Source organism: Python bivittatus, unplaced genomic scaffold (genome assembly GCF_059951505.1).
Source record: "Python bivittatus isolate LINGU-HERP-01145 unplaced genomic scaffold, Pbiv_v1 ctg000970_np1212, whole genome shotgun sequence".
Taxonomy (NCBI): domain Eukaryota; kingdom Metazoa; phylum Chordata; class Lepidosauria; order Squamata; family Pythonidae; genus Python; species Python bivittatus.
Genome location: NW_028277121.1, coordinates 1190907 through 1206374, shown reverse-complemented (window position 1 = coordinate 1206374; position 15468 = coordinate 1190907). Strand labels below are relative to the sequence as shown.

Below are 15468 nucleotides of genomic sequence, written 5' to 3'. Positions count from 1 at the left end.
AAACAGCAGCTAACTTTACAAAAAGTCTTGCTTGTTTTTGAATCCACAAGGCATTTTAGTGTTCTTGATGCAACAGGTGAACATTGGTGTCTTTCTCGTGAAGGTTTCTAAAGGGTTTACCTTTGGTTGGATTAGGATGATAGTTTTTAGGAGAAATGCAGGTTCATCTGATATGAATTTCAGTGTTGGTTTTTGAACACAGAGTGTTTGTTGTGACTTGAATCATGTTAGGTGGGACTTAGAATCACTTATCCTTGACATGGACAGCATTATCTGGAGCAAGACATGCTGTGCCTTGTAACAATGAGTTGAATTGTAGGTTTTTAAAAATATAAAGCATAATGCCATCTGGTGGGTAGAATTCAAAGCACACATTTTAAAATAAGGGTTAGAAAAGAAAAAAAAAAGTGGTTCATGTTAAAGTCTCCTAAGCAGTCAGTAATATGTAGTGCTTTTTTTATTTCAAAGATCAGCTTATTATTATGAGTACAACATTCGTAAACATGAAATGATTTTTAAAAAGCTTGTAGATGTGCTGGTAAAAAGATTAAACTTGGCTGTATTTTTTCAAGACGGTAATTTGAGGAAATCTCGGCTGTTTCCATTGCCAACTGCAGCTGCAGGTTGGGGTTTATGAAAGGGAATGCCTCTCTCACCTTATTCCCTATACAGAATCTCACATCTTTGGGGGGAAATTCTGAGGGAGGGAGTAGAAGAGGTGGTGTTGCAAAATGGTTGCCACTCACCTAACATCCATTTTCTAGAGGGCTAAAAAACAATCAAAATAAACCACTAATTCTTTGAATTAATGGTTTTCTGCAATGAAATCAAACCCTAAGCAAAGCCATCTCCCTCCCCTCCCCTCCCCTCCCCTCCTTGGTTTGGACTTTTTTTAGAAGTTGCTATGAGCTGTATTTCTTAGGAGTAAATTGTAATTGGTGTAGATATGTAGATAAAAAGAACTAGCTGTGTGTGCAGAACTGTTTCTGTATACTTGATGTAAATTTGGAATGTACCAGTAAAATCTATTCAGTTTGTCTTTTTATGTATTTGTTGTGAGGTAACAAACATAACACCTCCTTCCTACGCTTGTTGATAATATGCCAAATAACACATACTGGTATGGTACAGATTCGTCTCATTTGATTTCCAATCTTAGGGTTAGCATATGCTAAATGGAACCAGAAGACACAGTCTCGCTGTCTCATCTTTTAATGGGTTCACTTTTGGTGGTAAGCCATGATTTTTAAAGCATACAGGTAATCCTCACTTAACGACCACAATAGTAACTGGAAAATTCATTGTTAAGCAGGGCAGACGTAAAGCAAAACTTCATGTGACCGCACCCGATTTTACAACATTTTTTGTGGTGATTGTTAAGTGAATCACTGTGGTCATTAAGTGAATCACATGGTTCCCGATTTATTTTGCTTGCCGGAAGCCCGCTGGGAAGGTCACAAATGGCGATCACATGACCGCAGGATGCTGCAACCCTCATAAGTGCAAGCTGGTTGCCAAGTATCCGGATTGCAATCACGTGACCTCAGGGGTGCTGCAATGGTTGTAAGTGCGAGGACTGATTGCAAGTAGCTTCTTTACTGCCATCATAACTTTGAACGGTCTCTAAACAAATGGTCATTAAGTGAGGACTACCTGTAGTTTGTGGTTTTGGTCACTATTACCTGAGTTCAAACTTTGCATTCTCAAAACCACGTGTTGTAATTGCTAAACCACAATGCACTGTGCCCAAATCAGATGGATCCCATTTTTCCTAAATGCTAGGTATGAATCTCATGTATCCTAATAATAGATGGTGGCCTTCTGAACTATTAAAGAGATGGTCACCATAATTAGATGATTCAAATATGCAAAGGCAACAAATTATTAATCAGCTATTGTTTTATGGAAGAAATGGGGAAGAGACACTTCTGGGATATTGTGTCCTGGGTGCTAACATAACTAGAGTGGTGTTGGATGACATCTATCCTTACCTAAGGAGAGGTGCTATTGATTTCTCAGTCCTGGACAACACAATGGTTCATCAAGTGCTGAAAGTAGACTCTGTTGTTTGTTGTAAAACAACCCTAGTTTCTTATGCAGCAGAAACTTTATCCACTTCCCCATCCTGGTGTACTCCACATACATTGGCCTCCTGCTCCCATCTTCATACAGCTTGGTGATTGTGGATGACATGTGTTAGAATCCTACGCTCCAGAATGCATAATGTTATCAGATTTCTTAGCATGAGGTCAGAAGCCACAAAAGACAGTCCTTAACACAAGACAAGGTCAGGAGCTTGGTCAAAGGGAGGCAAGAGCAGAAGCAGGAAGCTTCTAGGACAATATTGCTTCAGCACTGGTCATGGCCAGCTGTGTTGCTCAGTAGAACAGCTGGCAGTGTAGCCATGCTCAGTGTGGGAGTTCTTGGATCTTAAAGAACTTGGCCTTTTTCCTCAAATGGTGGTGTGATGAGGCTTGCAGTAGGTAAAGTTTGAAATAGCTCACCTCAGAGGACAGAAGAAAGGACGCATCTGCTCGGATGGCTCTCAGATAGGAAGAAGTGAACCAGGAATGCCTTTACACTGATATTTCTCCAGACAGGCTAGATTGGATACTGGTACAAACAGGCTCTGATAAGTAGAATTATTATAGAAAAGCCAATGAATCTGTTCTGTTAGCATTTCTGCAACTGCTGTATATCCAGTGTGAGTCCTGTTTGCAGTGAAATCAAGATTTATATTCTTGCACCTTCTTCTCCCACCTGTGCAGTGTAGTGGGCTTAAACCTCCTTTCCTTCAGGTGAGAGGAACATTTTCCACCTGCCCCTTGTTTTGGTGGCAGGCTAGTCTGGTTTCAGGCTGCTCCTTCTGACCTTGTGAGAACTGCCTCCCACACTTGAACCTCTATGGATGCCTTCGGGCCAACTTCACTCTTAATTTCTTCTTTGTAATCTTTGTGCGCCCAGTAGGGACAATTACTTAATTTTTCAATTTTCTGTAGTTGTTTGAAGATAGCCATCACACAGTTAACTAAATATTTCTGATACAAAGTATGAAATCCCATTCAAAAGAGATATTTATTTATTTAATGTATGTGCTGCCCGTCTGTCATGCCCAGCCCAAGAACAACTGTATACTACAGCAACTGGTGGATATACCCTGTGAAGTTCTAGGGAGCGGCTACCCTGAATCTCTTACTCTTCTCACACTCCCCCTGCGGACTATGCTGCCTCTTGCCTCCTTTCCCCTCCTGGAATGTGCCCCCTCCCTCCTGATAGCCTTGATCTCCCCCATCACCCTCCTCCTCGTAGATACCTTCCATCACATCATCTCCCCCAGAGGAGATAATATTATAACATAGGCAATGGCATCAACAGGGGAGAGGAGGTTCAAATAGATCAGTCTGACTAATGCAGCATTATGAAGGGACGACCCAAACCCCACCCATCTTCTATGTGCATTGTGTGACATTACATGCACGCCCCAAGAGGGAGGAGCTTGCAGACACCATGGAAGAATAGTTAATGTTACATGAAGGGCGGTCATGTCCACTTGACTGCAAGAATTGGTGGTATTGAATTTTTTTTTCCTTACAACTATTTGATTTTTTTTTTTTTTTACTGTTGACCTTGTCAAACTGCCTTAGGAGGTCTACCATACAGGAAAAGATCTTCACGGAGTTACAAAGTAAGGTGAGAAGATTAGGCTCTGTTTTAATTTACCTTCAGGTCAGTTATGCCGTAAGAAATACTGCTGCCTAGAGCAATTTTATCAAATGAATTGATGCCGAGCCATGATTCATATTATTGCATTTTTTTATTGTAATTCCTTTCCCTTTGAAGAAAACACAGCAAAACATCCATTTGAAAAACAATTAATAAATGCAGTTAACTTTTTTCCCCTTATCACCAAAGTCTACTCAGTCTAATGTATTGCTTATGATAACATTGAGTTTCAGTTAAATTCCACCTTGTTTATCATACTATTTCAATACATTATAAGGAAAATCATCACAACTTCAATTGCAAATTGAATCGAGAGCTGCTCTCATCATTATTCCAAATTCAGAATCTGAATTGGAGCATAACATATAGAATAATGTTTATTGCTTCAGTAAATCAGTCAAGTAATAGAGTTTGAAACCTGGAGAAATTATGAAACAGTGTTATATTACTTTATTCAGATTTTTTATTGTAACTCCAGCTTCTTAGCTAATCTTACCTTCAGATTATATTCTGTTTTCAAGTACAGTTGCTGTCTGTATCAAACTTTCTTGTGAAATTCTGGTCCCAATTACCGTTGTTAAGCAAGGACTACCTGTAGTCCCTTCTGAAAATACTGTTATAGAGATACTTAGATGTTGGTGCTGATGAATGATAGAAAACGTGTACTATTTTACTTCGGCAGTCTCTGCCATTCTCTGTCTGAGATGAACCACAGGCCTGAGGAACCTGATTTCCATTTCCTTCTGGGAATTTATTCTCCTATGAAAATCATCACAGCTTAGTGTCAAGAGAGAAGTGTTAGTACTATGGAAAAATTATGCTCCGGCATTGTGATATTTGCAGTCAGAAGTCAGGAAGAAACTGAGAAACAAATGACTGTACATACCTTAGGGATGTTGCGGAAATTGACAGCAAAAAATAAAATCAAAGACATTAAGGGATGGGTTAGATGCCCTGGTTGTACATCCCTTCTGTAAAAGTTCCTTCAATTTTCTCTGTCTGGATGGAATTTATAAGGTTGGAGATATGATTAAGAGAGAATGCAGGGGCTACCAAAATATACCCCTCTTTCTCCTCAGAAACACCATCTTTCCCATGTGCTACCAACTCATAGCTGATTTCAGATGCTGGAAAGGTGCCTACAAATAGAGTAGGCAGCCCCCATGGACCAGCCATGTTGCTGGTGGCCTGAACTGCTGCAGTGAAGTGGCTTTTCTGTGTCCCTGACGTTCTCTGCATCTTCTCTGACAAAGTGACAGAAGTCCTTCTTACAAAGAACCAAAATCTCAAGCAATCCATTTAATGATATAGAACTGCTTTTCCTGAAAGGTCTTAATTCAATGTACCTGTAAGGATTTGTATGAGTAGTATATAAAAAAATGGTCAGCAAGAGTCTTCATTCTGTCTTTTTCTGCCCATTTCACAATTATAGCTCCTTTTGATAGATTGTTTATCTTATACTTTAATATGGATCTAAGCGTATTGAAAGGTCTGTTGTTCTCAGTGTAGTTCCTAAAATCCTTTTATCGATGTATATTAATTTCAGAGTAACTAAAGTGAAGTTACTATGTGCTTATAAATAACACCTATAATATTGTTCTATTTGAAATAAGTATATTGAAGGAATTAGTCCTAAATTTGATTCAATAGGTTGGTATTTAACTTAGTAAGAGTCTCTAAAATATATTTTGTCTTGGAATTAGAAATGCGTATGACTTCTGCAGAAATTGCCTTCAGATCCATGTTGCCTTTTATTGGCGTTATTTATATTGTTTTCTTGATTATCCACAGGACTTGTTTTCCATTTTGCTTCCAAGTGAAAGAAATTGAATTTCTGATTGTTAATAGTATACTGCGCTGTAAGCTGTGAATAATTATTGCTATGTTCCTTTCCTCTTTGTTCAGTTGGTTGATGTGGAAAAAATCAGTCATCGTGAGCAGCTTTGTATATTTTTCCTTTGTATGGTTGTTATTTGAAATTGAATTGCGGTAATTCGTTTTCTCCCTCATAGTTACTACATTTGCGATACTGTATTAAGGGACCAAATGTGGCCATATCTCTTGTGTATCAAACAGTTGGGAATCCTGAGCAGGCAACTTCATTTGGCAAATTACTCTAAAACAGCCTGTTTGAGACAGATCATTTGAGACAGATTGTTCCTATTCTTGACCCAATCATCCTTGTGGCTTTTGGATTTATGGAGCTTATTTGAAAGTTGGGTACGAAATAGTTGTCTTCTAAATTATCTAACAAAATCAGTTTCGGAGAACAAGGTAGCATCTTGAAGTGAGTCTTAAGCCTAATAAGATACCTAAAATTCAAATTTTAATAATAATAATAATAATAATAATAATAATCATCCAATTGAATGACAAAACATCCTCTTCTGACGATGTTAAGCTCTGCTCAAATGATGTTATTAAGATGCAAAGTAATTGAAAAAGTTTCCCTTTTATGTGATGGCTATTCTGCGGTAGCCAATCGTATAGAAAGTGTGATGATGTTTTTTTCTATTATTCGCATCGTGCCTGGATTCATTTCTCCAAGGTTCCACACAAAAATCTTGTCAGCTTTGCCTGGAGAGTCTAAGAATTATTAAGTGATTAAAAACTTGTCAGACCTCACCCAGCTGGGTAAGATCAAGGAAAAGAGAATTACACAGACTTCAGTAAGAAGTACAGACTTCAATAAAAAGTCTTGGGGCAATAAAGAGCCTTGGAAACTGCAGAAGGAATTTCCAACCCTCATTTATACGGAGTTCATTAAGGTGGCGTCTCTTTGAATAATCTGAAACGCTTCTTCCCAGTTTCTTGCCACCTGGTTGAGAGGCTGTTTGTAAGCTACCAAGGGACTTCTCTTGTGTCTCTTGATAGCGTATGTCAAATCTCCCTTCCATTTCTTTCCCAGCCTCCCATGATCACTTACAAAGCCAGACAATTTCTTTGTGCGTGCTTTGTTTAATCACACACGTTTTTAAAAAAATGGTAAAAATCTAAATTTATATTTCAGATAGTTCAGAACTGACCTTTTCTTCTTCCGCAGAAGACTTTTTTTAAAACTTGAAATGTACTAAGTGGTTCAGTAATTTCCAAAGTAAATTTAGGATTGTATCTAATCTGCCCTTGTTTTGGCACAATCTCAATAACTTTGTTCACCCGCTAAGCTAAACCTTGATGTGGTTTGTTTTGGGCTTTGCATGTTGAAAGAACCAACCGCTATGCTTCGTAAACATTCGTTTATGGCACAGCATGTTACATTAAATCATGCCATAGTGCATTGTGTGAACAGACCTGTTGAAATCAGTTGTTAGTTGAAAAGCTGCTTTCAAATAGTTGGGCAGCAGTACAGACTCAGCAATCCCAAAGTTGACCACTTGAAATGAGAAGAACGTGCTGAAGGACTTCTAGAGTTTTCGGCTCTTGCGGTACCCAAGATAAATAAATATGATTGGTTTTAAATAAGGCACTTTGTTGTTCTGGTTTAACAATCATTGACACAGCATATCATCTCATACGTGAGATGCTAACTTGTTTTCACAGTTAAATGTGGTCTTAGAAACAGTTCCTTCTTGAATCTTGCTTTGTTGATAGAATGATAATTTTTTCAAATATTAGACCCTAAATGATTGTTTCATTTGTTTAACCTTTGTCGTTAAAGAGACTTTTTGGTGGATTCTTATTCCCAGCAGATATATGGAGTGATCATTCATTTCAGTCAGATCCTGACTTGCCACCAGGTTGGAAAAAGATCAGTGATATAGCAGGCATCTATTACTGGCACATACCCACAGGAACCACACAATGGGAACGTCCCATATCTGCACCAACAGATCTTCAGTGCTCACGAAAAGGTTCCCTGAGTTCTATCACATCGTCTCCTACTCCCGAAACGGAGGTAAGGTTTGAATGCCTGCTGTGATCAAGTAGAGAGGGTAAACATTGTTTTAAATTAATGTGTTATCGTCAGTTTATTTCAGATAAAGTAAGGCAGATCAATCAGCTGTCTTTATCCCTCATGGAATTGCCTTTGTTCCTTACACTGTTGGTACATGCATAGAACCAGAGGCACTAGAAATTATTCCTGTTATCAAACAGATCTATGTATGAATACATAATCCTGATTTGGGACTCTCATCTAAGATAACTGGGAGCGGTTGGGTTTTTTGCTAGCTAGCACGGAGATGTGGTCTCAGGTTCAGGGGAACATCAAAAGAAAGTATGAAAGCCAAAAGGATCCGAAGCAGACCTTTGAAAAATAGCATGGAAAATAAGAAACCTGTGTCATCTCATAAAGTAGCCCCACTGTAACTTATGGCGGTTCTGATTATAGGAACAATCCACAATCTAGTTTTTTCATGCCAGAACAGGTGCAGACCTTGGTCTCTAAATGTGTGGGGATAGGATTTTTGTCTCAGACTTCTCATATTACCACTATTACATTTGTAGAAGAAAGAAGACGTTCTTCATGTGATTCGTTTGAATTTTTGTACTCCTTTGATATCCTTCTAAATGATAGTTACCTGTATTTTTAATACAGCTTTAGCTGTTAGCCCATGCATACATAAATACAGACTTTATTATGATCATAGATATAAAATATAACATGTAGTAACTGACAGAACATCAATATACAATGCTGTTTATCTTTAGAAAATACACAATACCCTTTAGGAGATAATGCACTGCTATGAATCCTTGTTGCTAGATTACAAACTATTACAACCATATGTCACCTTCACATTTTTTTTATCAGACAATGGATAAAATGTACAGCTTCTTCACTGCCTCAATCTGATTGGATTGAGTTTACCGGTATATATAATAAACATACGATAATAATACTACAAAAAGAATATGGTTTAAATATAATATTCATCTGGGTGGCTTGGCTTTTTGCTAAGGAAAGGGAATAGTAACCTTGTATGAAACTGCATCTTAAGATAATCAATTGATTATCCTCAATCAAGTCACATTGGCAGGGTCTTTGAGGAGCCGGTGTATCGTTACATCTGCCCTCTAGCACTGCTGATGAGATGCTGTCAAAGGGGCTCTAGTGAATGCCCATCAATAACTTGGATAGACAAGTTAATTTAAGTTGTCCTCAGGGGAGTAACTTTGATTTGCTTTTAAGGAATGGAATAACCTAGTGGTTTGACCTCATTCTTGTTAAAACTGCATTTCTGCAAGGCAACTGGCAGTGTACAATTAAGTAGGAGATATAACCAGAACAAATACATGGGGCAGGTGAGAAAGATTTAGGAAGGAATGTTTGATTGTAATTGATCGTTAGCCCATTTGCATCCTTTAGCCTCATTTCGTGCAGCAAATCAGTGAGTCTCAAACGCTGTCCTCAAGAGACAGCCCTCTGCAAATGACCAAGTTTTCTTTGGCAGGAAGGAGAGAAAGGGGATTCAGAATTCTGTTTTAGTATCCTAACATTAGCTCACCGTATACAAAAAAGAAAGGATTTCATTCTGATCAATCAAAGCTTTTCATATGAAGCCGTACAGGGTTGTTTCCCAAAAGTCAAGCTGGCACTTGTACCTGTGAAGCTCTGCCCTCTTTTTGCAATCACTATGTGCAGAATGCATGTAAAAATGGTAGGGATTTGCAGATGTGGGCATCATCTTGCCTTTTTGGCACACATACATCCAGAGACATCCCAAAGTCATGTTTGCTTCCTTGGATGGTAATTTTCATTGCAACAGTTATTATTCTTCACTCATTAGATTTACAACCCACCATTTCTCCAGGAGCTAAAGTTTGTCTTCATAGTATTCCTTCCTCCATTTTTTCCCCCACAACAACACTGTGGGATGGGGTGAGCTAAGAAATAGCAACTGGACCAAAGTCATCTGATGAACTTCCATGGCTGAGTTCAACATCATGTTGAACCTGGGTCTCCTCAGGCTAGTCCAAATGCTGGATCACACTGGCTTGCATTTCTGATTTCATTGTCGTCTTCTGCATCACCCCTTCTGCTCTTTTATATTAAATTTCATGCTAACATCATAGGTTTATTCCATTAGTACAAAAACATCAGGTAGTTACTGACTAAGTAGATCCCATACATACATACATACATACATACATACATACATACATACATACATACATACATATAGTTATTTAGAATTGAAATTAAAGATCCAGGCAATTTATCAAATTCTAGAGCTGATCTCCTGTCATTTAAGCATCTTAATGAAAGGGCAAACTCATGGTCTGTCTGTCCCTTATTTATGTAACTTTTCCCTGTCTTAGTGACTTGTCTTGCTAAGTGACATTAGAGCATAGGTTCTCGTGCTGTTGTCTGCAGATCACTGATTGCCCATCAGTTCCTTTGGATGTTGCATGAAAAGGACACAAAGCAGTTAAGCCTTCTCTGTTCAGCCTTACACTTGAGATGTGTCCTTTTTTTCTGTCCATGGTGATGAAGGCCATTTTCGCTGGGGTTGGCTTAGTGAATAAGGGCCTGTACTTATTATGAGGCACTGCTTTGAAAAAGACTACCATTGCTGAAGAAGAAAACAAAATTCAATGATGTTATAAGCATATGCAGTGTTGGCGGGGTTTTGTATTAGAGACTTGACTTCGTAAGCCACCCGGATTCATTGTGTATGAGTTGGGCGGCCATATAAATTTGTTAAGTAAGTAAATAAAAATAACCACCCCCACCCCCACTCTATATGAAGGGATCTAACTATATCTTCAGTAATTTCCAAGTGGTCTGCAAAAAAAAAGTTTGGGAACCATTGCTTTGGAGACATGCTTCATTCCTACTGCCAAATATCATTGTATTGGGGCTGGCTCAGAGTTGCGGACAAGCTAGGCAACCACCGATCGCCTGCTTCGTATAAATGTCTGCAAAATTGTGTTTGCCAGATATTTGAAAAAGGTGCCTAGCAATTCTTTGGCCTGGTAATAACCACAGCAGTGGAGAGTGGGGAGGGCATGATGTTCTCTGCACGTTGCCTGGAGTTTGCGCAACTGTGAAACAAAGCAAATTTGGAAAACACGAGAACCTTAAAATGAGAAACGAGCCCCCTCTTCAACTCCTACCTTCTTAATATGCAGTTGTGATACTGCTCGGTGTATGATGTGATAGCATACATTTTAGTTTTCTAGAACGTTTGAGCATCACACTTTGAGCCAGCTCTGCTTTACAGTAAATTATTTTAGTGAAATTTGAGGTGTTCTTTTCCCTAACCCAGCCTGTAAATATTGGTGCTAACAAAGGTGTTCTGTGTTTTTTTTCCCTTCCTCCCCTCCCACATCCCTCCTGTTTTCTTTTCTTTTTAATCAATATGCTTCTTCCTGTGTGAATATATACATATATATATCTAGAAACAGCCATGGAGTGATTTTGCTGTACTGAATGGGGGAAAGATTAATAGTGACATTTGGAAGGCAAGTATATTGTCAGATTTTAGAACAGCTTTTGATACTTGTTTAAGCTTTTTAAAAATGTGCATGGCTGTGGCTGTATGGACAGTTTTCTCCCCACAAATATCACTCATGACAACTAATCAGCCAAGTGAATGTGAGCTTTGCTGGGCAAGGCTGGTCCCCAGATGTGCTACCTACGCCTGGCCTTTTCACACAGCCTGACTTTGTCCAAGCCCCGTTCATCTGTAATCAGCGTGTGCCTGCCCTTAACAAACCGTGCTGTGAAAGATACATGCATGTTCTTGTGTCTGCCGTTGCCAAGCTCATTCTGGTTGCCATTCTGCAGGAATAGTTTTATTTCCCTTTGGAAAGGGGGCTCAGGAGAGATGCTCTCGCGGCAGGCTTAACGTGCTGTTTTTCATCACCCTCCAGGATCTCCACGCAGCCACCGTGAATCCGGACCCCAGCTTAAAAGAGTTCGAAGGAGCTACCTTGCGATACGCCTCCCTGAAGCTCAGGTGAGAAGCGGAGGGAGGGTGGACAAGTCCGTGAAATCCCTTTACTTGCCCCTGGAATCTTTGCCAAGATTCTTTGTTTTTCTCATTTTTTGTTTTAATGTTAATAGTGAACTATAACAACCGTGAAAAAAGAATAATACGTCAGCAGTGACATACTTTTTATATCAGCTATTACAAGTGCATGTCTTACTCTACTTTTATTTATTTATTTTTAGTTGTGTTTAGTTGTATCTTCTATCTCTGGCCTTTGGCTGTCATAAAGATTCATTCATTCGTATATCAGAGTGAATACAGTAAAAAAAAAAATACATACATTACAGTGATTGAAATTAATTAAACTTAAGGAGAGTGGAAAAGAAAAAAGAAAAAATAACATCCATATGATATCAAAATAAAATTAATTCACTTCTTAAAGTGATTATTAACTCTAGACTGCAAATGTAAAAACGCAGTGCTCTGTCTTCTTATTTTTAGAATATAAAGGCTTTTCAAAAATTGATAAAGAATACATATCTTGAATCCATTCCTTATTATCAGAAGTATAAATTTCTTTCCCTCTATGTCTTTGCCAAGCCCCACGCTCAGTAAAGTCACATTTCTTCCATATTTTAGGAGCATAATTTAACATCACATTTACACCTTTGCCTACTACAGGTAGTCCTTGGTTAACGACCGCAATTGGGACCGGAATTTCTGTCGCTAAGTGATGCAGTCATAAACCACAACATCATGTGACTGTATCGCTTAGCAATGGCAATCCTGGCAGTCCCGGGTGCCGCCATTAACCGAATCCCACCAGTTGTTAGGCGAGGACCCGCCTCGATCCAAGCCATTCCCGGCTTGATGACTCCCAGCCCCAACCTCAGTAAGGTAAGGGACTGCCTCCTCTTCAACTCCCCCCACCCGCCTATCTACCCCCCATCTCTGCCCTTTTGGCCGCCCTGCACTCTGCCAGTCCTGCCGCCCTACACTCCGCTGGCCTGGCCACCCCAGCTGGCATTCACCGTCGTCTTCCTCCCGCTGCTGAGTTTGCCAGCGGTGTTCCAACCAGAGCATTTGAGAGAGGCATTCGTGGGTGCAGGGAGGAAGCTTGGTTTAAGCAAAACAGGAGGTCAGAATTAGCAACACAATCCAAGCCCCACCCCTTTTGTATGTGCAAAAAAGGTGGGGCTTACATCACAGTGCTGCTTCTGTGTCAGCCTTGTGAGGTGATTCAGACAAGAAGCACACCCAGAAGTCCTAGCTCTAACTTCATTGTGATCTTGCAAGTCTGAAAGTCCATCTCTCCCCCCTCGCCTTTACAGTCCAAGAAACCAGGGAGGGTCCCTTCTGAGATGTTTGCCATGCCCTCATTCCTTCTGTGGGCTCAGCTGCCGCTTATCTGACAGTTGTCTCGTCGGCGGCTCTTCCTCCTGTCTCCCAAGCTCGTTCCCGCAGACCATTGCATCCTACCATCTTATCTTTTTTGACTCCCCCCTCTGGATGCCGCTTGGAAAATGTTACATCGCACATAGTATTTTGCACATAACTGCTTTGAGGTTTGTTAGATCTGTTAGTTCCAGAAGGGAATGCTGGAAAGTGGGAAAGGAATTTTTCGCAGGCTGTGAATACCTCTCAGCCCTTTCTACTTTTTCATTAATTTTGCATTTTCATTTACTTGTCGGTTGTGGTTTTTTTATCTTGTCGGAGCTCAGTTACAGGGGTTAGGTTAAATCATTTTGATCCAAGTCCTGTGTTCCCTCTTCAGTTCCCTGACTGCTGTGTTGGTCAGTAATTTTTTATGGTGTCCTTCTGGCTCTGTAAAGATGTGAAATTCTACTTTGTTTACACTGCCGTGGGCTGTCTAATGTGCACGGCCACATTTAAAGGTACTAAAAGGTACTACCAGAACATTTCCAGCAGGTGAAAACAGCAGCTGAGCTCTGCTGTAATAGTTTGGAGTGTTTTTGTATGCTGAATTGTCTGTTTATGTTTGAGACTTTGTCTAATAGAAGATTTTCCTCCTCCATTCAATAGAAACGCACCACAGTGTGATGAAGATGATTCCGGTAGCATCAACAGTGATCCGGAAGCCAAGGTCAGTAAGCGAAATATAGGGACCTTTAAGAGATTCGGCTCCCTTAAACAAGGCCTGTAGTGGCCGTGGATAAATAGCTTGATTTCCTCCACAGGGAACTGTGTAAATTGAAAGCAGTGGAAATGAAATGATGAACATGTTTAGTTTAGTTTGCTGAGGGACATATGAACTCTTTTGATACAGCCAGTTTTAATGTGTGAGAACCTTGAACCTCTGGTTGGAAGGAGAGCTTTGAAAGGTTAGCAGTGGTATGACTCTCAACTTCCTCAATCCAAAGAATGAATGAAAGGAACTCTGTGTGTTAGTGCATAAATGTAATACTTCCTTGGAGTGAAGTCATTTTCCACGGAAACCCAGGGCTTTTTCCTGTCCCCATTCCCACGCAGCCAGTTTTGCGCTCTCACTTCCATCCGAATGATTTCGAGCCTTGAGGGACAGTCCAGAAGGGCTTCCCTCGTGCTGTGTCAGATTCCATTCTGTTGGGTTACTCAATCTAAAGAGCTGATTATGAAGAGGGTACAAGTGGGTGCAGTGAAAAAGAAGTAGAAAACAATTTTTTTTTCAGATCGAGGGAAATCAGGGGTGTCAAAAAAAGTCAAGATGGTGGTTACAACCATATGGTTGATACCTTGCCCACTTTTTACATATGTCGTGCATGTAAAAAGGGGGTATGGCTCAAATCACGTGGACATGGCCGCCATTTTGACCCCTCCCTTTCAGACACCCCTGTAGATAATACTAAAGTGCTCATGATTTGGGGATTCACAACTCCACAATGCTTCCTGGCTTCATGTTTTATGCTGGCCCTACTTTTGATTAATGCCCAGACAATAGAAGGTAAAAATGCCTTTGATGTCTATCATGGTTCTCAGCTATCTTTGTAAAAAAAAGTGAGTACATTCATGAGGTTTTCTTGCCACGTGGCCTACAGCTATAACCTTCCCAGGTTATTCCCCATCCAAGTATTAGCCAAGGTTGATCCTACTTATACTGAAGAGGTTGGCAGAGAACTGCAGAATACTCTTTTGTCAATCATTCAGTTTGCCAATTTTTATCCTTTATTATGGTTACTGGTTAGGATTTTTTTATAGCTTCATGCTAAGAATTACAAGACAGAAAGAGAAGTAAAAGAAAAACCGCTAAACCAATTTTGCGAATGAGAAGGACCAGAATACAATGTAGGGGCCAATACTGAACATAACTACTCTAAATATACAAAGGAATCTATAATACTTGAAGCCTACATTGCTAAGTCATTTGACTACTAAGGAAATCAAATGCTAAAATTCTAGGCTATTTAAAATACTAAATGAATAGACTACTGAAAATTAAAATGCTACCCTATTTCTCCCATCATTCTATCAAAACTGTTCAAACACCGTGCAGAACTGAATATTTAAAATTTTGTGAGATGAGCATAAAATTCAGTAAAAGAAAAGACCACTTGTTTTTATCGTCCTGCGCTTCGTGCTCCTCCTTGCACCAGCACTACATCCAGCACAGTATTTTGCTACTTGCCAGTTAATTTTGGACTTTTTATCTGCATGCAGATAACAGACAAAGCAACTAGATTTTTTTAAACTGCTTGAGAGTAGGGGATCTGTCATGGCTCTGTGAGGGGAGTCTGCAGGAAGGGAGTAAAAAAACTCAAAATGGCCACAACCATGCCATTGAAGCCCCACCCTCTTTTATATGTGCCATGATGCATGTAAAAAGGGGGCTGGGCTTTAATGGCATGGTTGTGGCTCCCCCTTGACTTTTTTG

General features: G+C 39.8%; 1 protein-coding gene across 14 annotated transcripts in view; it reads left to right on the top strand.

The window, feature by feature from the left end:
* The window catches only part of APBB2 (amyloid beta precursor protein binding family B member 2), a 172448-nt gene that overhangs the window by 101120 nt on the left and 55860 nt on the right, over positions 1–15468 (top strand). For 8 of the 14 annotated variants that reach the window (XM_088131139.1, XM_088131135.1, XM_088131131.1 and 5 more), the window contains 4 exons: positions 7410–7618; positions 11068–11130; positions 11542–11627; positions 13644–13704. In XM_088131139.1, coding sequence (XP_087987265.1) covers positions 7410–7618; positions 11068–11130; positions 11542–11627; positions 13644–13704 — 419 coding nt within the window. The remainder of the gene's footprint in view (positions 1–7409; positions 7619–11067; positions 11131–11541; positions 11628–13643; positions 13705–15468) is intronic. The other 6 variants (XM_088131134.1, XM_088131137.1, XM_088131138.1 and 3 more) reach the window with 3 other exon arrangements.